The 27,145-nt window shown below is 41.9% G+C and overlaps 1 protein-coding gene across 6 annotated transcripts in view; it reads right to left on the reverse strand.

Moving 5' to 3' along the window:
* Window positions 1-27,145, reverse strand: part of LOC111076841 (cyclin-dependent kinase 14) — a 118,121-nt gene that overhangs the window by 44,453 nt on the left and 46,523 nt on the right. For 4 of the 6 annotated variants that reach the window (XM_041594758.1, XM_041594755.1, XM_041594761.1 and 1 more), the window contains one exon: window positions 18,877-18,954. In XM_041594758.1, the coding sequence (XP_041450692.1) occupies window positions 18,877-18,954 (78 nt within the window). Of the gene's footprint in view, window positions 1-18,876; window positions 18,955-26,501; window positions 26,921-27,145 lie in introns of those variants that run through there. The other 2 variants (XM_041594762.1, XM_041594763.1) reach the window with 1 other exon arrangement.

Consider the following 27,145-nt stretch of genomic DNA (forward strand, 5'->3'; position numbering starts at 1 on the left):
TGCAATATTTTGCACCGCGACTGTGCGAATGTTAACCCATGAAACCCCACCCAACCGAATCCAACTCCTGTGGCATGGATAAAGCCCCAGGCAGCAGTGTGGCACGTGTCTGCACTTTGAGCTCAAACGAGGCAGCAGGCAACTCCATTAGCAGCAGAGGAGCAGCAGATCCAGGAGGTAGCTTACAGCAGCGGGGGAGCACTGGAGCAGGGGCTGATGCTGCTGCTGCTGCAGAAGCAACCCTCCTCAGCGTATCGTCAACGCTTTGGTTGTTCCACCTGAGGCAACCAGTAAATACAACAAAAAAAAAAGGAGCAGAACTGGAGCCTGTTTATTGAGAGAGTCCTTGTTGCAGGATTCCCTTTGCTACTTTTTTTTTCCTTTGCGTTACTTTATTGTGGCTTTAGCGATGTTACTGTTACCTACTGCACTTCAAATGCATTCAGCCGTGAATTGAATCAGACGGAGAAAGAGCTTTAAGCAATTTTTCAGACGTTGAAGGCAGCTGCCAGGAGTTTTGAGTCTTCGCAGGCTACTTTTCCACACTTTGGCTGCAGTGGGAAGTCATCTCTTTTGCTTCAGCTTTCCAAGGGTAGGTTCAGTAGTTCCCTTAAGCTATTCAATTGAGGGACAACTCTGCTACAAAAGCTAATTTCTAACATGCCATGCCATAGTTTCTAGTTTCTAGTCTCTGTGCCTAGTAGTTTAATTATAAAACGCCTTAAAATTAACTTCAGACTACTCTACATATTTAATTCCGTTTAAATTTACCACATTTCTAACATCTCTTCTATCTTTTCATTTTCTGATCCCAACTTTAATTCCCTTTCTATTGATTTTCAATTTACAAGATTTTTCCGTCTCTTGGCATTTTCTCATTTTCAGCATTAGTGGCCTAATTTCCAAGCACTCCTCTCTTTCTCTCTCTCTCTCTCTCCCTCTTTGACTTTTTGCACGTTTTGCTTCATTATTTTTTATGGCCCTGACATTATCTCGCTTCTACATATGTCTAGGGCTTCCTCTGTCTCTTTTTCTTTGTCCCCCTCTCACTCTATTGTTTTTTTTTCTTTTTTTACATTTTCACATTTCCATTTTATTGGCAATCACAGTGGCTCTTCAACTGTAGGAGCATTCCTGTTCTCGGGCATTTAACGGACATTAGAAAATGTCTCTCACACACACACACATTTTTGATTCAAGTAAAGTATTAAGCATCCTTCAGTGGCTGTGTCAGTGGCAGTGGCAGGAGGCATGAGGCAGCAGCACTGTGCGGGTATCCCGCATCTCTGCAAACAGTTCAGCATGCAATTTACCCCCTCAGTCCACCCCCCGCCACGCTATATCTATAGCACACCCCTCTAGTGACATTCAGGGGCTTGCTCTCAAACAGATTTACATGCGATTTGCATAAATTGAGTGCTTCCTTTGAGGCCCGACCGGCACTCCCTCTCCCTTGGAACTGCTGCTCATGTCCGGAGTTCCCTGTCACTGTCACTGTTCCAGTCAGAGAGTACTGCCACTGCCACTGCCTGTTACTCCCCATCGCCTTCACCAATGCCTACGGCCATTCTTCCTATCCACACACATATATCTCATCCCGTCCCCACGTTCCTAAGGGTTCGGTGTCTTTCAAATGAATTTAAATCTCTTATAAAGAAAAAGTTAATGTTTCAATTAAAGGCAGAACTCACAGGCGAGGCAGGCATAGGCCCATATAGGAAATGAACAATTAGTTAGGGGTTCTGTTTCTCGGTTTTCCTCTCTCTACCAAAGTTCGTTTTCTTTTGTTCCTCTGGGGATTCCCTGCAGATTGAAATTTCTTTTGATTTCGAGGGTTTAACGTTTAACCGACCCGCTTGTATTTGCATTATATTGGTAGTGGTAGTGGCTCTGTTGCCTTGATTTGATGTGACATATATTTAATTTGAGGTCAAGTCAAGTGGAAACGATTAAGGGTTAAGAGTTAAGGGGCGCAAATGGGGCGTGTAGCACGAACAAGTGATTCAATTTTCGCTGCTTTACAGCCTTTTCCTTTTTCAGTTTTTTTTTTTTTTGGCTGCTGGTCAACAACTAAAAAACGGTAAATGGGGTAGGGGTGGGGGTCTAGTTGCCACACACGTACTTCCTGTCGCACTGCGTCAGCGGCAGAGTTCACACGCGAATGTCCTGTCCCACACATACACACATGAGGGAGAGAGAGCTGCCCACCCACACGTCCTCTCTTGACACAGCCTTTGCCCTTTCTTAGCCACCCTCTGGCCCACTCTTAACCCACCTTTACCTTCTGTTTAACCCCTCTAGTCTCTAGTTTAAACTTGTTTTGGCCTCGAACTGTTTTTTCCGTGTCTGCAGCATTAAAAATGCATGCGAATGTCGTTTGACGAAAAGTTTTCCTCCCTCTCTCTCTCTCTCTCTGGCTTTGGCGCTTAGGTGAGTTTTTCCCACTCATCTCTGAGTCTTCGCAGGATAATGTCCAACCTTTGGTGCTCGAAAGTTTCGTCTCTAAAACAGAGTTGAGAGAGTGCCGCAGAGTCTCTCAAAATGCAAAGCAAAAGTATCTTCCAAAAAGTTTTTCCTCCTTCCAGACAATCGATAATTTCCATCAATTCAATTACGAGAACATTTCACGAAAGAAAAGTCGAAACATATGCCACGACAAATTGAGATTCCCACGCTTTTCCCTTTTGGGTTTTCCCTTCCCTTTTCGTTGGGTGGGTCTATTAGAGCGTTGGAAAATATGACAAAAAATATGATTAAATTACTCACGAGTAGTGCAGAGGAGGAAAACTATCCAAGTTATGTCAGGGGGCCACACATGATAAGAAAAAAAACTTATGTGTGGGGCAGGGGCAGGCAGGAAGGGGAAAGCAAATGCTCAAGCAAAATGTCAGGGAAAAATGTTGACATTGTTGGCTTAAGATACAAGACACACACACGCACACACAAGAGACACACTGAGCAAAAGACTGGAAAAGGCACCCAGACCCAGGCATTGTTGGTTTTAGGCAGGGGCTCTCGAGGCTCGGGCGGGTGGTGGTAGGCGACTCTGACAAATCAAGTTTTCCCTCTCTATTCTCTTTTCTCTATTTTCATTTTGTTTCCACGTATTTTTCTTTTGCATAACGAGGCACATGCAAGAGCATTCCTTATGTTTGGATTGCAGCAGCAAAAGCTACGAGAAATGACAGCACAGCACAGCACAGCAGAACAAACAGAACGAAGCACGAAAGCAGGATAGCAAATACTGAGGAAAATTATGAAAATTCAGAGGATTTTCTAGTCTAATGGAAACGACTTCAAGCTGGAGCAGAAGAAGTCAAGTGGAACTGGTAGAGAAAATTGCACACGAAAATATGGAATTTCGAATCTCTTTTGTTGATCCCCAAAAAAATATCCAAGGATTTGGAATCTAAATTGGATACAAATTCTCTTTAAAATATACTTGGTTCTGCAGTCAAAATGCGATAGAAATTCCATCAATAAAGGTATGAAAATTTAGAGGAATTTTAAGTGTGGAAGAACTCCTTGATTTCCAATGGGAATCGGCTGTAAGAATTTAAATAATTTACTAAGATTCCATATCAATTATTTGTATGTAAATCCCAAAGATTTTTGTACTTGTACATGGAAAACTCTGTAAATTCATCAGGTTTAAAGTTCCAGCACATTTCAGCTTGATCTTCAATCCATTAGAGCCACTCAAAGAGCCATAAGTAATTCCCTAACAAAGCTCTAGGGGCAGCAGACAAACACACACACACAAACATGCAGAATGTTGCACAATCATCCTCCCAGAGGGAACTGCAAATAAGTAGGAGAAAGGGTTTAGCATATGCTCAGTGCACACACATCGTCACATCACAGCTTTTATTCAAATTGTCAACTTCGAAAATAGAAAAAAAAAAAAAAAAACACGAACCAGAACCAGAGCCAGAGTCAAAGAGATGACAGCCAAAAGAATGAGAAGTGATGGGAGCAGCGCTAAAGGTTACAGATATGAGAGAACTGAAGGGGGGGGAGTGTATGGTGGGGGATACAGATGATAACTGAACCGAATAGAGCCGGGAACAGCGAACACAAAACACATTCCAGTACAACAGAGCGGAGAACAAACTGTAAACTGTAAACTGTTCAACTGGGCGTATGTGTAATGTTTGCGAATGACAATTTACGAGCACGACGAAGTGGCAGGCAGACAGGCAGCGAGACAGGCAGGCCCAAAGCCAGAAAACCCGGAACAGGGACAGTTAGCGGCAGCCCTGGCACTTCTCCGCTAATTGCCAGCAAAACAAGCTCTCAACTTCTGCCAGTGCCCCCACCCCACAGTCGCCACTCTCCTCTGACTCCCACTCCCACTCTGTCTCCTCCTGGTTCTCCCTTTTTTTTTTTTACCATTTTTTAAGTGATATTTGCCAGTGCGCCCAAAAGTCGGCCAAGCAAATGTTTTTCTTCACATTATTAATGGCTTTGGCAAACGAAAAGCGAGAAACGGGAAACGAGAAACAGCAGAGAGAGGCAGAGACTATGAGAGACCATGAGTCATATGCTAATTTAAGCCCTGAACAAATGCACAACAAAAGGACACACTCCACCCGTACCCGTACCCGTACCCGTACCCGTACCCGTACCTGTCCTTTCCCCTTAGACCAAGACAGGTGTCCCGTACTCATACGTTGGGGAGCCGACCAGCCGATGACATTGAACGATATGACGCCTCATTTTTTGTATACGAAGGCTAAACGATTGTGTGTGTTTGTCCTGCGTCCTGTGTCCCACCCTATCTGGATGGAGGAGGGGCACTCCACCCACCTTTGATTGATGGCCATTACAAGTTTTTCCTCTCTACTGTCTTCTGTTTTTGTTGCCGCTGTTTTTGTTGTGGCTTTACACTCAAGGACATTGGAAAATAACTGGCGAGGAGACAGCGAAAAGCTTTCACTCAAATGAGTAACGACAGACACAAAAAAAAAAAGAACAGGCCTAAACATGTGGAAGAAATCAGGGAGGGGAGTCGAAAGTGGGAAGTTTTTTTTTGCAATCTGTGGAAAATCCGAAATGAGAATTTTTAAAAGGGAACGAAAAACTTTCTAGTGGTAGAATACATATTTAAAAGAATTCATGAAACATAAATAGTCAAAGCAAAACCACTTCAATGGATATTAAATATGTAATAGAGAAAAAAGCAAGCAACAGATAATTTTTGGAAGATATTTGGAGTACGCAGGGGTACGAAGATACCTAATAAAGAAAATAATATTCTAGGAAATCTCTAAAATAAAAAGATTTCCCATTGCAAAAACTTTGCCTAACTCTCAACCTTTCAGCTAGCTACATCCCTACGAAAACTCCTATGAAATTGCATGTTAAATAAGCCCAAAGTTTCGGCCGCTTTTTTCTAAAGTAATTTCCCAATTTAAGAGCCAGAAAAACCCGAAGAAAAATAAAACAAATAGTATAAGAGAAGAGGCAGAGAGCATACAAGTGGAATATAAAATAAAAAGGAAAAACTTGTTTATGACTTGCAAATTTCCAGTGGAAACACCAAAATGGAAGTAGAAATGAGGAAACTTGTCCACGAAAGAAATCAGCTTTTGGGGCAACTAGGAAAGAGAGATTTAGAGGAACTAGAGAAGAGAGATATTAATATAAACAAGTGAGGAGAGAGAGAGAGAGAAAGAGTAGCCATAGAGATGGAGAGATAGACAAGTGGAGAGGGGCAGGGAAGTTCCTGCACCCGCAGGATGCACTGAAGAATGACAAACGAACTAGAAATCCCCGCAGCAGCAGCAACAGCAGCAGCAGCAGCAGTTGAGTAAATAACTAAAGACGGAAGTGTAACCATTCGACCGGAGGCTGCTGGATCCTGGAGGAAAGTGGAGTGGAGTGGAACCTGGTGACCAGGAGAATAGAATGCGAAAGGATGTAGTGCAGGAGGATAGGAAGCGGAATGATAGTTAGAGGAAGGATACCTAGAGGAAGTTCCTCTGGTAAGTAAATGAACTTTAAAATGGATAGCTACCCCCAAGAGGTGGGCGGCAGGCACTCAAGTCCTGAGGCATTGGCAGCTGAGGCTGAGGCAGAGGCATGCAGCCAACAACTACGAGTACGAGTAGTACCTACGAATAATGTAATCAAATCAAAATGAAACGCCAGCCAAGCAACTAACCAAAAGGCAAATTGCAAGCAATAGAGATGGGAAACCGTTGCACGTAACAGAGGGAAAGAAAACGAAGCAGAAAATGAACTGTTTAATTAGAATGGAAAAATATGATCTATACGATGAGAGATATCCAGATTTATATTTTCAGGCCAGCTTTTGCCCTCTTTAATTAGAAATAAAACGCTTGGATTGGAATGGAACTAAACATTAAATAAAAGATAAATTGTAGGTTGTAGGATCTTCCTTTCTTTATATTCGACCAGAGTTTTGGCCTCTTTAAGTCTCTATGGAGAGACTCCTCTGCTCATTCTCAGCCCATCTCTAGTGCGCTACACAGAGCAATGGACTCAGCGACTGACTGAGTCCGAGGGCAATCTTCAGATGGCGATGGCGAAAGGAAGGAAATATTGTCATTGAAATGCAAGTCCTGTGGCAACGCTGAAGCGGCCTCTACCTGGGCGACTATGCAAATTGAGAGGCAGAGGCGCAAAAAGATAGAGAGACAGAGACGGAGACGGAGAAAGAGCCAACAATAATAATAATAAAAGTAAGAAATAATAATTTGCAACAAAAGTCAGTCAAGTGGTTGGGCGGTTAACCGCTGGAGTGCTGTAGAGCTGTAGAGCCAGAGGTTCGCTCCTTCGTTTGCCTCCTCCTGTGTTTTCCCTTGGTCAATATTTGCCACAGGCAATGCTGCTGCTGCTGCTGCTGCATTCCCACCATTCTGTGGCAGTTGTCTGGCACTTGTCTGCTTTATCCATCATCAATCTGATGACTTCTCGGCCTGTCGCAGGGCCTTCCCCTTTCCTTCGGCTTCAGTGTTTCCACTTCATCGATATGCAGGACAGAGAAATCTCAGGCGACTGCCAGCCAGCGACAAATTGTGTTGTATTTTCAGTTTGTGTATTTGTGTCTGTGTCGTCTTCAATCTTTTGGCCACCATCTTCCCGTGGAGCGGAGCAGCACTTCATTTGCATTCTGCCACCACATTTATTCCCTCATTCGAATCATTTCTGTATTTGTTTATTTGCTTCTTCGAACTGAAAACTTCACTGCGTGAATCGCTAATTGAAGTTTGTCTTTCAGATGTGAGTCCGTCCGAGGTTCTTGAATGAAAAGTGAGTCATGGAAAAGACTCAGGAGAAACTCAAGTGAAGGTAAACTTCTCCAACGAGAACTGTTAGGTAAACACATTGAGAACCCGCAAAAGAGAGGCGCCTCCGTTAACATTACACATCCTTCAAGCAGGGGGAGCAAACTGCCAGAATTCCTTCTGCAAATTGGCGAAAAGTGTAATAGCTCCTACAAGAGAGGAGTGGAAGGGTGGAAAATGTGTACTAAATATAAATCAACATTATTTTCCCAAACTTTATTTCTGCTCTTCTCAAACATTTTCTTAGTTTATTTTCAACCAATTTCTGTGGCAGCAAAACCCCCAACACCAAAAACAAAAACAACAACCACAACACAACTCTTGACCGCTGGTCAAGAACAAACATAAAAAAGGAATAAATGGGAAAAAAGAGGAATAAATGGAAAATAATTTTCAATTTAAGTCTCCTCCTTTTTCTTACTACAAGAGGCAGAATTTATGGGAATACTCGTGTGTGTTTTTTATTCCTTCTGTTCTTTCTTTTCGTAAGGTTTTTCCAAGGTTTTTTTCTATACGAATTCAAGAGAAATACTGGGAGAAAATTCCAGACAAATTGTAGACCAAATCCAATAGAAATAATACCAGATAATTATACCCGAAAATACCAGAAATAATACTAGATATAATAATGGATAATACTTGCAAAATATTAACGACATTATTTTTATTATATTATACCCATTTCTGTGTTCAGAAACCCGTAACTCGTAAAAAAGAGAATAAATGGAATATAATTTTCAATTTCCACAGGGGGTGTCTCCCTCTCTGTGCCACTCTTTCCGGTACAATTTATTGGAATATGTTTTTTCTCTGCTCTTCTCTTCTGCTCTGTTTGTTGTTAGTTGTGTGTTCTCCTTTCTCCGCCCTTATTTCTAGGGTTCGTTTGGGTTTCGCCTCCACAAAGTTACAAGATACTCGGTACCATCGGGCTGCGATGGTAATTGTAGACGCCGCTTGGTATGCATTGCTCGTGGTTTATTATTACCAACGCCACTCCACTCCACCCCATCGCAGCACCCCTACTCCATTGTAATCCCCTTGCCACAAGTCCGCAATCCACAAAAGTGTGTGTGCATTGCTCTTCTTGGGGCAGGCAGGCAGCCAAGCAAACATTTTCAACAGAGGAAACACACAATAATATATGAGCAGCAGCAACAGCAACAGCAGAAAAAAACCAAAAAAGATATATACTAAATAAAACTGAGAGAAAAATGAGGAAAACTGAGGAAAAAAATTGCAGCCCTAACAAGCGAGACAATGGCCAAAGCCTGTAAAATGGTGGGTGGGGGGTTCCCTTCTGTTCTTTTCTGTAGACAAAACGCAGACCAAATGGAACAATGGGCCCGACAACTGGCTGTCTGGAGGAATGTCTACTCCGAGTCTTCAGCACAGTGGCTGCCCAACTGTAATTAAAACTGTGACTCTGCAACTGTAGAGCCCTGGCCCCTAAAGGATCAGAGCAGAGTCTGCCTCAAGAGTGTCAAGTGCAGCAGCAGCAGCAAGAGGCATGGAAAACAGAAATTTCAAGTAGGATTCCCTCCATAGGAATGTCAGAAGGAAAATCATTTTATGGCCACATGACAGACAATAAAACGGGGAGGGGAGAGAGAGAGAGAGAGGTAAGTAGAAGACCATGAAAGGGCGTAGTGTCCTGTGGCAGAGTCAGGAAGCATACAAGGAAGCCATTACCAGGTGCCACATATGGTTGTGCGCTCTTTACATTCCTCGTCCTCGTACATGCAACAAAGTCAACACCTTGAACCAGTTTGGGTGCAAAAAGAAAGCAGAAATTATGACAGGGTCTCACAGCGCAAGCAAGGGACGGAGGACGGAGGACGGCGGCAGAGGCAGAGGCAGGAAGAGAGCCAGAAATCTCAAAATAATGAAGTGCGAGGGCGCCGACACTGACATGACGCCTGACAACGTGAGGGACAGGGTGGGAGAGTACAAGTGGAAGCAGAAGAGAGGGTTGATGTGTCCCCGTGACGAGGCGAGGCAAGCAAAAGTCATTAGCGAAGCAGCATGAGACACAAGAGCCACAAGGGCCACACAGTGGGTTCGGTGGAGTGATTAAAATGAGAGATTAGAGAACTTGGGAACTACTTTTTTGGGTGTATACAGATATGAGAGCTCTCTTCTGTAAGAACTAAAAAAAGAAATGATTTGTGTTGCCTCTTTTTCTCTGTTCAGAGAACAGAGAGAACTTATAGAGAACTCCTTTTTCATTAAATTCCCATCTAATGGTCCCACTGTGCTGCTGCTGCTGCCTCTGCTCTGGGGTGGGCCTCTTTTTGGCTAAAAGATTTGTTGGCCGTGTCGCCGTGTCAGGAAATGCAGCAGCAAAGTCTGAACCGTCTCCAGCCTACAGGCAAAAGAAGAATTTCTAGACGTGAGTGCCTTGCCACTCCCCCATGCCCCCATGTGCATTGCCATGCCTCATGTCAAATATTTAACACTTGGTTTACTTTGCATTTGTTTCGACGCTCTGTGTGTCCCTGTGGCACATGGAAATTAAATGTTTACGCTTTTTGTGGCAGCAAGTGGGCGACTGTCCCGGGCAACTCGAGTGCTGGAGTGCTGCAGCATTCAGCAGGGGGGCGGCACAAGGAAAACTCAAGTGGAATTTCACAGGGCAACAACAACAACCAAATGGCAACCAATTTAGAGCGAGAGAACAACTGCCGCCTCCTCCTCGTGCTGTGCAGCCCACGCAATCAATGCGGGCAGCAGAAATATTCCACAATTTGCTGCAAGCAGCAGAAAATGCAATCAGGAATCAGGAATCGAGAAACAGGATTCAGCAACACAGTATGCTGAATTGAATTCTTTCGGCATTCAACCACTCACTACACGAGTATTCACAGATTCCATCGATTCAGTATTCATTCAACAAGCCAAATGCTGAACAAATCACGTACCATAATATTTATTTGTTATTCGTTTGGACTGTTCCACGGACTGTCTATCCTGTCCGCTCATTCCTTCGCTCCCATCGCCAATCCTCTCCTGTCTGTCTGCCTGCCATTGCATTGACAAGCATAAGTCTATGAAATATGCCACGGAATTGAAAATCCTATACTATACACTCGAATGCAAACAGATTTTCAAAGTCACGCGCGATACGATACCAAAACGTTGCAGCAAGGCAGCAGGAGTGGGCGGAAAAGAGGTTTGGTTTTGTTGGTTGAGTGCCACGCCTGCCACAAATTGAAAATAGACAAAACAGACAACAATCGATGATGGGTACAGGAGGCAGTGCAAGGAGCAAGGAGGCTCAACAAATATTTGTGATATACTCTATGAAAATTGAAGTTTTCTATACAAGAATGACTTATTTAAGTTGAGAAAAGTCTTTGGATATTGGTAATAAATGTGGGAACACATAGAGAAGAAATCCCTGCTCCAGTATTCGGCAGAAAGTTAACTTAATTATTTGGGGTGCTGCAAACAAATTTTAGATACTTCAAAAGCCCGTTTCCTAATCAATATATCCCCACCACTTGGATAGGGAATACTAGCCGTACTTGCATTCGCATATCTTCCATATACAGCGCCACAAAAAGAAGGACAGACAGACAGACAGGCACGACAGCAGCTTGAGTCGCGAACGAAGAACATTTCTATTAAAATGCGAAAAGCCTTTTGTGGAGCCTCCCACCTCTGCTTCAGCTCCTGCTCCTGCTCCTGCTCGTTCCTCCGCCAGTGTTTGCCTTGTTTATGCGGTTTTTACGTCTGTCTGGCTTGTGTTTATCGCTGCTGCTTTTCCTGCTGCTGCTGCTGCTGCTGTTGGCATTGCACTTTGCATGCAAAAAGCATAATAATCAGTGAGAGATTTTGCAGCAGGAGCAGCAGGCGAGTGGGAGGAGGAGCGAACGTGTTGCAACGCTTCCGATCAGAGATGTCGTGAAAGGAAAAGCCAAGGATGAAAATTCAACAAACACATAGATAAACAATAAAAAGGGATAGAGACAAAACGAAGCAAAAATAAGTGGGGAGGGGGTGAATGCTTGGTTGCAGCATCAACAGAAAATTGCAAATTGAAAACTGCATTAAATAAAAGGCCAAGGGATGAGGCAGCGGCCCCGTAGCAGCGCAGCAAGCGGTTCCCCTGACATTCGCCAGCGCAAAAGAATGTCGAGTCATTGAACGGACGGGCAGATCCGCCGCCGACAGCCGACAGCCGCCGATTCGATGCCAAAAATAGAAAAGAAAAAAATACGGAAAAGCGAGAAAAGCGAGACAAACTGGCGACGAGCGGCGGCATCTTTTTTTGCTACCCGAAACAGGGCCAATGTCCAGTCGCTCCCAAACTGTTTTCGGTGGCCTAAGTGAATTCCGGACGCGTTGCTCGGACACAAAAAAAATAGCAACAAAACTAAAGAAAGGAAAACATTAGAGGAAAAACTACCTTATTGCTTTCCAGTTGCACGGAACTATGGATACTCTTTCGGAGATACTTTTTTTGTATGGGATATGGTCTGCCGATTTGGATGGGATGTCAATGAATTATAGGGAGAAACACACAAATGGAAATACAATTTGGAGCTAACTATAATCTTTATTTTAAATCTTTTACTATTCTTAAAGTGTATTGTATTCCCGCGAAACACACAAAGATACCAAACAACAAACAGCAAACAGAAAGAAGGTAAACACTGGCAAAAGCCACATTGAAAACAGAATTTTTACGATTTACGTCGGGAAGGTTGTGAAGGTTTCACTTAAAATACTTTTATTATGGGAGGCGGTGTGCAGCTGCCACTCCCCCCGATACCATGCCACACCATACCATACCATACCATGCTCTATAACCCATAAAAACCCCCATTGAGTACGAGTAGTACATATGGGATGGAGCCTCGCTGCTGCTCGCATTCAAGGCACGTTCCAGGGGCAACCGTTGACGCTTCGCCTGACACTGCCACTGGCGGTGGGGCTTTGGTTTTTTGTCTTGAAAGGCAACACATGTACCTGTACGACCATCCATTCGACAACAAGCAGCAACAACAATGTGGCTGAGCCGTTTAAAAACAAATTATCGAACATGTACGAGAGAAAGAGAGACGCCTGTCCTGTCACCGACAGAAGAGTAAAATAATAAAAAGAAATAAACCAGGGAACAGCCGACCAGCCACTAGAGAAATGTTTATACAGACAGTCAATGATAGTCGCTGGAAAAATGTGGAATAAGCCTCGCACACATGGGCCCCCAAAGGGGTTAAACTGAGGGGAAAATCTGCGAGAAATGTGGGGGGAAATGCTGTATATGGGGATCAGCATGCGATAAATACACGTAAATAATTGACAGAAATGGAACACAGAATGGAATGACATTTGGGGATAAGGCTTACACGATATGCAAAGTGGAAAACAGATCTGAAGGGAACACTCGACTCGAATGGGAGCTGAATGGAGGAGATATAATATGGAAATTTACCTTTTAAAGATTCGGATGCTGGAACTCTATTCTCACTCTATTTATATGAAGATTTCTTATAGTAGATTCCCTCCCCATGGCAAGTAAAATAATTTGAAATCCTAAGAATACTTTTAATTCTTGAATCTAATATTCTTGTACCCCCTCTGTGTGTTTATCGCACAATTTTTACCCAATTTCTATCCCAAAATTTCGCTCTCTTATACCCTTAACCCATTTGCATTCCCATTAACCCCATAAACAGTTCACTGCTTTCCCCTGCTCTCACGAATAAACACTTAAATGAAAGTAAACCAAACATTTTCCCAAATTACTCACAAATTCCGTAATAAAAATCCTGGCATAAATTTTCTTTCAACGCGTTCGACGGCGCAAAACAATCTTCCAGTTTATGAATTTATGTTCTGATTTGCAGATTTAATAGTGCAACTTTTAGTTGAGGTTGGGGGGCCAACGATGGAAATCCATTAAATCTGCTTAAGCGAGCGAAAGGTCAGGTCATGTGCGTGATTCATCATCAAACGCCACACAGCACAGCAGAGCAGAGCAGAGCAGTGCGCACAGTGGCCGACTCGGGGAGATAATGATCCATCCCAAAGTATCCCCAAAGAAGGTCTCATCCTCTCATATCAATGGCATGGCATGGCCTGGCATGGGAATCCCTGACATATTAAACGCTTGGCCCACCAAAGCGGATTTGTCTGTATGTATTTAGTTGTACATACGAGTATATGATATGATACGAGGAGTATCTATGTATGTATCTCTGTAGTACTTCAAATCTTTAGATACTTTTAGAGCAGAGTGTGGGGATGGGACCAGAGCTAGAGCGGGAATGCAAAGCTTAAGGGGGGGGATGGTGGGGTGACCAACACATGCTAGTGCTATTTTTTCGCTCTTCCTCACTCATCCTCACTCTTATCTTTTTCACAAATCAGAGCGTAAATACAATGAAGACGACGTCAACGACGTCGCTGAAAGGCGGCGCTCCACGCGGATGGACGATGCGAAAGCGAGACGAAAGCGGATGATAGAAAGAGTGTGGGAGGGGGAGAAGGGGAAGGCGAGAAGCGATGCGTGTTTTGATAGCGGGATGTGATGCCCCGAATGGCACTTGAATGGACTACGGTGAAGACTCCTCTCCCCCCAACACTTACACTTAATCAATGATAGTTTTTTGCTCGAAAATAGTTCTCAAAATATGTAAAAATATTCCCTAACTTTTCTCACAAAGGTACATAAATATTAAAATGAATTAGAATTTCGGTTGCATATTCATTTTAATTAATTAAAATTTGACATCAAAGCTCTCTTCAAAGCTCTACTTCTACCTTATCTCCCACTCCACTTTGAAGACCCACATCACATGAATCATTCGCTTCAAGATCTAAGATTCCTTCCAAAGTCCACTCACAGGCAGTTATCACTGTGGTGGGGGCGATATGCGATATGCGGGTCCAGTGTGACCAGAGATAGGAGATGGGCATTGAAAAGACTTTCTAGCAAGGGGGGGGGGGGGTGGGTGGTAGTGAGAATAATGATGTGTGTGGAGCAGGGCAAAGCAGAGGAATCATAGCAGTAGAGGGGGGCAGAGATAAAAGCAAAGAAGGAGAAGGGCAGTCAACAGTCGACCGGCCATTAGCTGCTTATCGCGCGCTTCGCTCGTCTTTAGCTCTGCTCCCCGCTCACCCCGCACTCAGTCTCTTCAGCACTCTCTCCATCACTCTCCCATTGAGTAGAGGAGCTCTGGGAAAAAAAAGAACAGGGCACAGCGTAAATAGCAAATAGCAAGAGAGGCGGAGACATATTGAAAAGGCTGTTGCTTGGCAGAAGTACATAGGTGGGGCAGGGAGAGAGGGGCAGTAGGAGGAGTCTGTATCTCAAGTGTAAAGTTATCAAGTGGCTGCTGCCGCTGCAGACAGAGTCCGAGAGATAGACAGGCCGGACAGGACGGGACAGGAACAGGAACAGGCAGTCTAGGGTTAAAGCCATAGACAACGTCGAGTGTTGTGGCGAGTGTCGTTTGTGGCCATGGCGGCTCTGCTCTGCCCGACATAAAATGTTATCAGAAAGGATTATGACAACCCTGGAGAAAGAAAGAAAGAAAGAAGAGAGAGAGAAAGAAAGAACTAGAGATAGAGCTGGCAAGAGAAAATCAAGAGTAGAACTGTATCAGTGGCACAAAGAGCATCAAGATGATGATGATGAGGCGGCCACAAGGCGGCAGCAGGATGCAGACAGGATGGCACACAGGATGTGGCAGTATAAAGAGTAGCCTGTGCAAGTGTCAAAGTCGGACATTGGACTCCATAAAATATTTACACGAAAGGAGCAAGGCAGCCACCAAGGAAAACATCTCAAGATATCTCCTCGCTGGAATCTCTCACTTCAACTGCAGCCAGCAGGACTCGGAGTGTCACAATTGTTGGGCTACTCGCAAATAAATACAAGATTTGCCACTTGAACTAAAGGATTTTGTAGTTTTTATTAGAGCGTAATGTAATGCAAGAGGTTCCAAGTGGTGGGCTCAAGCCAAGGATTTGAGCTTAAAATTAGGTTTATCTAGAAGTTAAGAATGCATATTCGAGTTTCAACTGAGAGAAGAAAAAAGGGAAAATAAGGTCTGAAACTAAAGTAGATTGGGCTTAAAGTTGGGATTTGCCTCCAAGATTTGATTACTGCTCCACGATGATGGATACAAATAAGTAGCTATAGTTTCTACCCAAGATCTACATCATCTACTTGGGCACTTTTTCCTTAGCAAAATAAAGCAAAGCAAACAGCATTAAAACGGAAGCAATAATAGTCACAAAAGAGAGACGGAAACAGTGAGAGGGAGAGAGGGGTAAGAACCTGTCTCAAGAACATATAAATATCATCCAAGTGAAAGAACTCAAAAGCACTGCAGACTGGGTTGCACAGCCAGATGAATCATATGGAGCAATTTATACGAATAGTTATCTACAATTGAATGTCACAAAAGAATGAAAGAATGAAAGAAAGAATAAAGGGAAAGGCAAAAAGAAGAGCAGAGCAGAGCAAACAGAGAGAGAGAGAGATAGCGAGAACAAAGAAATCACGATCTGTGGATGAATATTTGTATATATTTCTGGTTTCTTACTACTGGTCTTTGGAATGCTGCACTCATCAGCAGTCAATGCAGCGGAAAGTGGAAGCGGGGAAATTCTCTAGCTCTAAGTGATATCTACTTAGCGTTTCATAAGCCAAGCAAATGAAGTAGTTGGAAGCGACAGAGCAATAGATGGAGAGGCAGAGCAAAAGCTGGAGATACCCAGAGCAACATAATTAAAATATTAAAAAAAAACAAAAAAAAAACAGAGAAGAGAAAAGAAGCAAAGAAACAGCAAAGTCTGCAATTAACGATGGCTTAAGCAGTGCAAAATATCCACCCAGTGAGGCGACTCCGATTACAAATCCCCCGACGACAAACAAGTCTCTCAATCTCCCTCCCATGCCACTCCCGGTGTGGCAGCAACAAGCAAATAGTTAATAGCCTTGACAGCAAACTTGGCCAGCACTTGCTGCTGCTGCCACTGCCACTTGAGTGACATTCTTTCCGACGACAGATGTTGATGCTGCCTGCAGAAAAACTCTTCAATAATGCAATGAAAACATTTAAACTTGCAGCCAGCCAGCCAGCCAGCCAGCCAGCATAAAAGGCAGCCAGCAAAAAGAGTTTTCGTTGCTCCAACTGCAACTGCAACTGCAACATTTATGAGCTGTGCAACTGTAGAGCTGCTGCTGCTGCTGCCCCAAAATGGCTGCAGCATTGTGAGATATTTCTTAAGGGGAGTTGGGGGCTGGGCTGCAAGAAACATCAAAGTTGCAATTGAAATTGTTTCTTCCACTTGAAGGATTGCTCAATTGTCAGATGAGGGAAATACTAATACCACTGCACAAACACACACACACACACACACACATAAATACTCCTGCTCGCGTACAAGATGCTGACAAATTGTCTGTTTGCCGGAATGGTGGAAAATTGTGAAGAAAACTTATACTTTTTGTTTATTCTTCTTCTTTTTTGTTGGTTTCTTTTCAATGGAAAATTGATCAATGAACAGTTGATGAAACGCCGAATGAATGATGGGGAACTGGGAATAGGAATAGGGATTGATTTTGCTGGGGAATTGTAGCTGAAATGTATGGAAAATGTATTTTCTTTTTGAAGGAATGTAGTTCTGGAAAGGAAACCCATGTCTCTCCCTAAAAGAGTGATGACCACTCAAGGAATATTCGGAAGCCAACTATGATAAAATATTACAGCTATAGGTAAATTTCCCCCGCCCCTAAAAAAGGTTTCATTAAGCAACTTAAACTCCCTTTAAAACTCCATTAAATATTCCATGTAGTTGTCCGAAACTCCACTTCTTTTTTTGTTTTTTTTTTTGTGTAGCTTTCAAATGCCAGCAGTTATGAATTGAAAACAATTTCAAGAGGGGAACGGGAGGGACCCTTCATTCCGCACTGCCCCCTGCTGCCATGCAGCTGTCCGACAGCTCGAAATTTGCAGAGCACCTCCTGCATCCAATCATCCCTCAATTCTCCAGAGAGAGAGAGAGAGCGAGGGAGCTCTTCTGGCGTCAAGAACACAATGCCAAAAAACAGCAGAGTTTTTTTTGGCCCCCCTCTGTTCAACCACAAAAGATACAAAAATTGCAATGCAAAACAAATTTCACAGTTCGATATTTTTTTCCCCCCAGTTGTGGTGTTTTTATGTTGGCCAAAAGTCTTTTAATGGCCTAAAATGGTCCAGTCCAGCATTTTGATGGCTGTGTCGTTCGTGCGGTAATTGAATGCACTCCTCCGCTTTCGTGGCTCTCGTGGGTAAATGTGAATGGCATGGCATGTGAATGTGAATGCGATTGACAGACCAGAGAATGTGCCAGAGAATTCGGGAAAATTGTAAATTGAAATTTGGAAATGTTGTGGCATCGCATCCAATCGTAAAGCTCCTTAATTACAGATATTCCATGCAGTTTATGTGTGTGGAATTTATTTATGATATTTGCCGTTGCCGTTGGTGTTATTGTTGCTGCAACCCCCGCATTGCAGCACACCAATGGATATGGATATGGTTATGGTCTGGTGGTCTGATGTTTCTGTTGTTTCTGTTGCTGTTGTCTCTGTGACTCACATTCGATCGAAACCCGTTTCGGACGCTTGATTTTGCGGCATGCGCCTAATTGTCTTTCAACGCCCACACACACACATACACATACACAAACGGTTTACTGTCATTGTCTGTTTTTTTTTTTGTTTCTCTTCGCTTTTCTTTTGGTTGCAGAAACTAGTTCCCTGAACGAACAGCTGTTTCATTTTCCCATATGACGGGGGTGTGCTCCCCCGCACCACCCCGTCAGGGCTGCTATAGAAGGGGGTTCAATAAAGCTAAAAGTGCGACCATATTTGGTTGACAGTTTGCATATTTGATATATTTTTATTTTCATATCTGAATTGTCTTTAAAGGTAGTCCAAAGTTTTGGGGCCTTAAATGGCATGCGATATCTGTATGTGCTGGTGGCAAGAGGCGTTTGGGCGTGGCTTAAATTTCGTTTTGCATTTGGCTAAAGTTAAGCTAAATAGTAAAGTTAAAAGCTTTTGATTATTTACGTTTTTTTTTGTCTAATTATTATTTATTTAATTAAAATACATTTCTTTAGTGTTTAGCTTTTGTTGAGGTTTTATGGCTTTTGACGTTTCTTTCTATTTCTATTTCTATTGCTTTTTCTTCAGCATTCACATTAGAATGAATGATTCATTCAACATTTGACATTTTCCGATTTAATGCGAGGGGCAACGCCTGCCTTCAAAGACACAAACAAGTTTTGCTGAAGCTTTGTATGGACAATCTATCCATCGATTACACATATATGTATATCCATCAGATACATTACATATGTATTATATCCATAGGATAAACCATAAACCAAAGAAAAAACTGCACCCACATCGCAACTATAAAGCAAATCTGTCCATTGAGAGACTCTCAAACCTTTGAAAGTATTTTTTCCTGGCGAAAACGAGCACCCACTATAATAAGTACTTAGGGATAAATACTATGTTAATATAATATACTATTTATATATTTTGTCTACTCACTTAATCGGCCAAAGCTATGGGATAGCCTCTTCTTGAGCTTTTGCAGGGCTCCTCCTTTCTTCTCCCGCATTGTGACGCCTGCAAAGTGGAAAGATATAAATGAAAACGTCAGTAAATCACTCAATTTGTTGGAGGGGACACACTCAAGTGCCACTTCGTTGATTGCATAATTATTGCCTCTCTTGCCACACAAAAATATATACACTTTAAATCCAAATCAAAAGTTGGTTAAAACTTTGAAAAACAAACAAAGCGAAAGACAAAAGAAAACATACACACACACACACACACACACAAGGAAATTTCCATGTTTTCGTAAATGAAACATAAATCAGTGGAGCGTGGAGCATGGAGCATGGAGCACGGTCTTCCATAATAAACAGGGGCGTGACCCCTAGAGACACAAGGAGGCTACAGTAGAGGGTAGGGTAGGGTAGGGGCACCCTAAATGCACTTCCCCCCACGAAATGAATAATAAACCAACAGAATATTTACAATAGAAACCTAAAAATATTCCACACTTGAAATAGAATTCACTGCATTTTTGAGGTTTATTTTTGGTGGGAGAATCCGCTTCCCCTTCCCCCTCCCACTCTCCAGAGAGTCCGCCACTCCCTCTATAATTAAGTTTTCTTTCGATCATATAATAATATCCATTTAGCTGAAAGCAGGGAAAATGCCGCTTTATTTGCAGGGTTCAGTGAGGCATGAAAATAATTTTCTGTTTTTACATTATCCACTGAGGGGGGTAAGGGCAGCCATTAGAGGGGGTTTTGTGGAGTGTATGTTTTTCCTGCTTTTGTTGATTGTCCATAATGATTGAAGTTTTTTTCTACATTTTTGTTTGAAAAAAAAAGGAGTAATTTATGGAGTTTTATAAAACAAAGGCATGGAAAAAAGTTTTTGATGCAAACTGCTGGGAAAAGCGATTTAAAAGATTCTAAAGATTATAGGAAAATAAATTAGAGATAACCGATTTTGGACTTTTCCATTGGGAAAAACTTTGATTCTTTTACTTTCCCTTCAATATCTAAATTCCTTCTTTATTATTCCAAGTCTTTCATTTGTGGACCACCCACGACATTCCACTGAGCTTCTCGCTGACTTCTGTTTCTCATTATCCATTCACACTTCCTGAAACACAGAGACACATATTCCCTCCCACGTATTCCCCTCCAGTCATCCATTGCTTGGCCGCCTGCCTCTCCGTTTAAGGCAATTGGCACTTGATTCAATCATTTGTCTTCGTACGCTTCGTTCGCGTATGAGTCAAGAACACTTGAAAGTAAATCCCTCAGACACTTTGATGGAGATGATCCACTCGAATGCCGCCAACGAAACGACCTCCCCAGCAGAGCAGATAATCCATTGAACAAATCAACAACAAATATCAGCAGCAAAAAAAACTATGAAGATAGAAATAAAAACTAAATAAAAAAACCATGAAAACTTCTATCTTAAAACTTGTCTGTGCCACAGAATGCATTTGATTTTAAATATGGAAAATAGCTCAAGCAAACGAAGACAACAAAAACACTCTTTTGCTCTATGAATAAATCTCTTTTTAAGTTTTGTCTCTGAAATCAAGTGATAAAGTGTGTGTCGTGTCCCTCTGGAGTGTCAAGAGATGGCTTCTTGTTACCCCAATAGGGCGGGGGCTATTTTCCAAAAGCAATTTGGCTTAAACAATGCATAAAAGCCAAGTCAAGTCTCGAAGCCAAGAGCAATTTATGGGATACTTTGCATAGAAATATATATACAAAATTCTGTTCTCTGTCTCGCTGTGCCACACTCCACACACTCCTCTACATTCCTCCACACTCTGCCCCTTCTATCCATAAATGCAACTCAATTACAGGGGAGCCATCATTCGAGAGAGCCTTAACTACATATATATGCGTCGTAAGCTGTTGTTGACTTCTAAAACGAGGCTGTAACGATCGAAGAAGGGGTGGGCAATATAGCAGAAGGGAGGAGCAATAGGAAGGGGGTGAGACACTGTACACTGAACAACAAAGAACAACAACCAATCACTGTGTTCAACTGGAAATATGATTATGATGCTGTTGCTGTTCCTGCTGTCGCTGCCTGCCTGCCTCCCTGGATGCCTCCCTGTATGCTAATGCCCCTTGACAGACCCACACAGACTGACTGACTGCATACAAATTGCACTCACTGTATACAGCAATGTGATTTGCATAGAATGACGGCGCCAACGTTAATAGTTTTTTGATAAATTTGTTGTCAATGCCCCTTCAATGGATGGATGCCACCATGCCCCTCTACAGTACGGCTTTTTCTGAAGGAAAACGAGTCTGAGTCTGGCTTTTAGGAGTAGTTTTGGATACCCTTCTTTTGGAGGATTGCTCGATGGTAGTGCCAGAAGATAGAAGCCAACATTTTCCTCTCAAGTACAAGTGGGAAAATCCCTAGTAAAAATAAGCTACAGAAAATTGCAAAAAGACAGCTTGAAAGCAGCGCCAAAAAAGTAAAAACTTATTTAATTAAATGTAGTAAAAGTTTGTTCGCCTCGCCACGAGTTGCAAGTGCAGCATGGTGGTTGTGGCACTGCATTAATGAGTGGCGTGGCAGATAGAGAGATGCAAACATCAAAGTTCCAGCAGCAGCATCATCGGAATGGATGAGAGGAGGAATCAATGTCACAGCCAGACGACACCCAAAGCCATCTTTCAGAGCAGCGAAAGGTGGGAGGGTGGGTTGATGCAGATACAAGTAGGAGTTAGCGCAGATACAGGTGCATCTATAGGTAGGAAGGTACACGCATATCGGAGGCAGAGGCAGCCACAAAGCTAAAAAGTTGATTGGCATTCGAGTGGAGGGTTCAATAGCCCCTGAAATGTGATTTTGTGTGGGCGTCCAGTGAGGCATGCAACAAGCAAAAATAGCAAAGCAAAACACGCAACAGTGAGTAACAGAGGGCGACAAAGAAAGGCAGAAGAGGCAGAGTACAATGACTGCTAGAAATATTCGTCAACAGCTAACTAGAGAACAAAATAAGCAGCAGCAAAAATGCACGAGAAATTATAATACAATTTAAGTATATCTCCGTTGGAATCGCTGGGGAAATGGGAAAATGATTAAAGATGGATTAGAATTGAAAATTAAAGCTACATTTATGGGACATGTTTTGGGAGCTAAAGGCTTCCAAAGGGAAAGGGACTTCTATTACGAATGAATCTACCCATGGAAAGGCCAAGCATTTATAATCCATCCATGCTATCCATTAATCAGCGCCAAGAATCCTTCTCATTCCCAAAAAGACAACATATTTTCCACCATCCAAAACGTAATCGTTTTTCATGGCAAAACTCCCAAAACAATGCGTCACATTAAGCGCACCGCCTTTCTACTCAAACCATTCCTTCAATGCTGCTCAAACCATTCCCCCCCGAATCTTCCCCAACCAAATCCTCCGATGAGAGGCACTTTCCAAATTTCTTGTTAATGACGTAATTACCTCAAAGAAAAGCCAAACAAAAGGAGCAGCACAAACGAGGAACTAAGAAGCGAGTGACACGAGGCACAAGAAGTGGCAGAAACAAGAGGCAGAGGCAGACGCAGAACCGCAGAAGAGAAGCGGAGGAGCGGAGTAGAAGGCAAGAGGCGACACAGGCCACACGACGTCTACGTGACATTTTGGCCATGCCATGCCACAGCCACACGGCAGGCAGGCAGCACCTCCACACGCCACCCCCCTCACCCCTTCTCTCACTCTCTCTCGCTACTCTTAGCCATGGCTCTTGGCCAAATGTTGAAAACTGATTCTCTGATTCAATCGCAAAGGAAAATAGAATGCTGAGCAAACGCAGCAGCAGCAGGCAGTGGGAAGCGCAGTGGGGGGGAAATGCAGTAGGTGAGTAAAACCAAAATATTTTGACACTTTTCGGGGCGACAAGCAGCTGACTAATTGAGAGAGAGTGGGAAAAGCCATGTCGCTCTCTCGCTCCCTCTCTTTGGAGAATGCCTAAAAATAGAATGAAAGTGCAACAAAAGAGAGAGGGATTGAGAGAGGGGGTGAAAGGGGGAGCAGAAGCGGGTGAAAGGATAGTGTAAAGTGCATATTCGCGACAGCTGACGGAAGAGACTGAGGGTGTCCGCGTATGTTGCATGATTAAATGGCTAACAAATGACGCCACAACGAATGGAATTCTTTGGACCAAAAATAGAGGGAATGCTGGCCAAAAAAAAAAGTTACCCCCACCAAGCACGTGATAGCAGGGGTGGGGCGGGGCACGTGGCAGTTTGGAGGTGCATTGATGGTGAATGAACTCTTTCTATTTCGCTTTTAAATGAAATTCCAAACATTTCAATCAATATTAAATTTATATACAAATTTTATTTAGTTTTTCTGCCTGATCGAATTTTATAGGTATCCAAAAAGGTGAGGGGAGGGCCTGCTAACAGCAGGGCTATGCTATGTCCGGGTGTAGCAGTATTGACTAAAAGTTTTCATTTAATTAAAATGCATTTGTAACTAATTGAATCCGACAACAACAAAAAAACAAACAAAAAGGCACTCGGAAAAGCAGAAAAAGCTTCAAACAAATGGAATAACTTACAGAAAAAAAAACAACACAGCAAAAGCAGAAAATAAATGAAAAATAATATATGGTATTAGAGTAAATATTAAATCAAGTGCAGAGAAAAACTCATATATTTATTAAAAATGAAATATCAAAACAAAAATAGCAAATCGTATGGGAAATTGTTAGAGGATATGGAAATTGGCAAACATAATTGAAAACAGTTTAGGCAGCACAGGAAAAAAAAGAAACATTAATCCATTTATTGAGATTTTATGATGCATTAAGCCTTCAAGCTAGCGGTAAATATCGACTAGGTCTTGGACCACGAACATTACACCCAACTGTATAGAAGGTTTTTCTTTTTTGTGAAATTTCTACAACATTTGTTGATAGTTTTCCGTTGCATTCCCATCTTGTATCAGCCACAAAAACCAAATTTCACAACGATTTGTATAAAAAATGAGAACGAAATATGTAATACAGCTTTTTCGCAGCTGTTTTTTAATATGCTTTCCATGTGTTTTGCTTGTAAATTTTGATCGAAAACGAGCTTTAATTTTAATTAAGTTTGGGGTTTATCAAGCCCCACATTTTCTTCAGTCTTTGGCTCTGATGAACAATGGCGAAACAACACGCAAAGCCAAAACTCCAGTGTCAAAAAGTTGTGCCCCGCTGTGTCGTGTGCAAAAACCATTAAAACAGGTGGCCCCCCCTTCATACACCACTCGCCTCTCCGCTCCACTGTCATACCTCTCGCTATATACATATATGTATATTGGATGCCAACTTCATTACCAAAAACATGCAACTGGTTGACTCATTTTCTTGGCCACTTCTCTTATCCCCTAGCCACACATCTATTGGGCGGAGTTCTGACAGCCCTTCGTTCCCCTTAATTTGATGAGATTTGGTTCATGTTTTTAGCAATAAAAAAATATAGTTCTATATGGTAATAAAACTTGTCAGCCGTCTGCCCGCATATTTCATGTGGAAATTTATTTAAATTCAACCAAAACTAAATGTGCCTGTTTATTTGATGGGTTTTTAATTTTATTATTTGCTTGGTCTGCGGAATAAATGAGGCGCAAATGCGATATTTATTAGCCATGTTTTGTGAGGGAAGTGTCAGAAAAAAAAAATAGAAAATAATATAGGAAAATTCCACCAAATCCTCACTTAATTCCAACTCAATAATTTCCAAGTTTATCCATCAGTCCGAAAGATTTATGTGTAAATATATTATCGATTTAGATACCTTTTAAAACTAGAATCTTGCCACGGGCATTTTCCCTTGAATTAACTCACAAATTAATCTTCCATTCGTCAACTTTTTAGTGTATATTCCACTAATACATGTCTTAAAATGGTTTTCCATCATAACTCTAATTGTTTTAGCCTCAAAATTTAATTAATTTGACATTGTTTGTGCGTCTTTCTGCTCCACTCGGACTATCGATATCTATGTGTCTGTGTATCCGTATCTGTATCTACTGTATTTCCATGTATCTCGATAATTAAATTGTATTTAAGCCCCAAAAGCAAAGCCACAATCTCGAAAAACGAGAGTTGCACTAATAAATCAAACGAAACGGATAGATAGGCGGCAATTACTACTCGTATCCCATAATGGGGTTGCCATGCGTGTGGGGCATGCCTCATATGAATGGTCTCGATTTCCCTGTGTCGAATGCACTGCCTCGCCTCGGGTCGCCTGCGGGCTATTGTCTTTTGGGTTCAATGTTCTCTAATAAACACAAAATATTGTTCAATTCGTCTTGAATTAATATCAATTGGAGGAATGAGACACAAGTCTCTCTCTCTCTCTTTCTCTTTCTCTCTTTCTATCTCTCTCGGACAACAGAGGCGTCAAACGGGTTTAATATGAAGAGAAATGGGAGCAAGAGGGGCATAGAAATAAAGAGAAATGGTAGCAAGAGGGAGTGGAATGAAGAGAAATGGGGGGAAAGAGTGGCATACTGGGAGAAATGGGGCACTAGAGTGCACATAAAATTTGTTCAATTAAATACAGTTTTCTGCTGCTTTTGGCATCTTCTCTCATTTATCTCTGTATGACTGTCTCTCTTTCACTCTCGCGTCAAAATATTTGCACTTAATTTTAATACATATTTGCTTTGATGACTGGCATTGTGCAGCCCTCTCTGCACCCACTCCTTATCCGTTCCATCAATATTTGCCTTGCATTTTAAACGTACACATTTTTTACGCATATTTTAAAATATTTATTTATTTATTTTCTCGTATTTTCTGGCACTGGCAGCGGCATTAAAAAAGAAACAAATAAATTGCAAAAATAAATACATTTTTTGGCAGATTTCAAGTGGGGGAAAAAAAGGGGAAGAGGACTACGGCACGAAGCGGGGGGATTGCAGGGGAAGGCACGGATATGCGTGCATCTGATGGAAGTTTAAATTGGAAGCAGAATTTATGGGCGATTTCTCTCTTTCTGTTTGTTAAGGATACACTCGTATCCGGATATATGGAAATAAAATGAAGATAAATTATATGAAGCATATGAATAATCGGATGTTTAAAGAACTTAAGGCATAATGAAATTTCAACCTTTGTTCATTATTTTTCTCAAAGATAATATGATGTTGAGCAATCAATGAATCCTTTGCATTGAAATTTATTAAATAAATGAATCAATGTGTTTTCATACTTAAGTTTTTCTAGTCCCTTAGTCATTTCCGTAAAGAACCAATTTTCTCCATCAACAAACTCCTCCAAACCTACACAAAAATATTCCATACACTTCCCATGCATGTTACCCCACTGATTTCCCACTTATATTGTTTATATTTAATGCAGGAAGAACACAATAAACAAATGAACTTTTAATGGCACTAAAAATTCCGTTTAACTAAAAATAAATTAGCCGTAAAAAAAAACCAATTAAAACCAAATCAAAATAAATTCAAAATGTAAGCAAGGGATTTTTGTTTATATCCCAAGGAATACCATCAGATCCCAAAAAATACTTATGCGTATAGCAACAATATATGTATGTATGGATGTATCTGCATAATTTATTAAAGAGAGAGAGAAGGGTATACGCACCGGCACCAAAATTATTGTTGTTAATTTTAGTGGGCTGTTGATTGATTAATTCAGCCATTTTTGAGGCCGTTTTTTGTGCTGCTTCGTTTCAGAGAGAAGAAAATACGATTTTCCACAGCTTTTCCGTAGCTCACGGAACTGTGTGTGTGTGTTTTTTTTTCTTCTTTTGTTTAATTAATTGGTTGATTGTTTAATGCAAATGAATTATTTATTTGGATTAAAACTTTCATTTATGGCACACATTTTACACGTTTTTGGTTTGTTTTTATTTTCACTTTGGTTTTCCTTTTTCTAAGGCTCTTTCTTTTCGTTGGAAACGGAGATATATGAACTCCTCATGATATATAGTATTGTTTTTTTTTGTTTCTTTGGGTGTTGTATCCCCTCGTTATAGCTCCGTAAATGGGGTCAAATATTATCTGCAGACAAAACAACAATAAATCGTTTGGACCACAGACAACAGCCACCACAGACCACAGCAACAACCTCTGAAATCCCCGAACCACCCGACAACCACGCAATCCCCAAAAACGACAAACGCCGCAGACCCAACAAAAAAACTTTGCCGCTTGAAAAAATTTTACGGGTTCTTTTACTACACTTCCTGCAGGAGCGGGTGCTTTTGGTTTTGCCTATAAGTTTGT

This window comes from Drosophila obscura, unplaced genomic scaffold (genome assembly GCF_018151105.1).
Source record: "Drosophila obscura isolate BZ-5 IFL unplaced genomic scaffold, ASM1815110v1 contig_1, whole genome shotgun sequence".
NCBI classification, from domain to species: Eukaryota; Metazoa; Arthropoda; class Insecta; order Diptera; family Drosophilidae; genus Drosophila; species Drosophila obscura.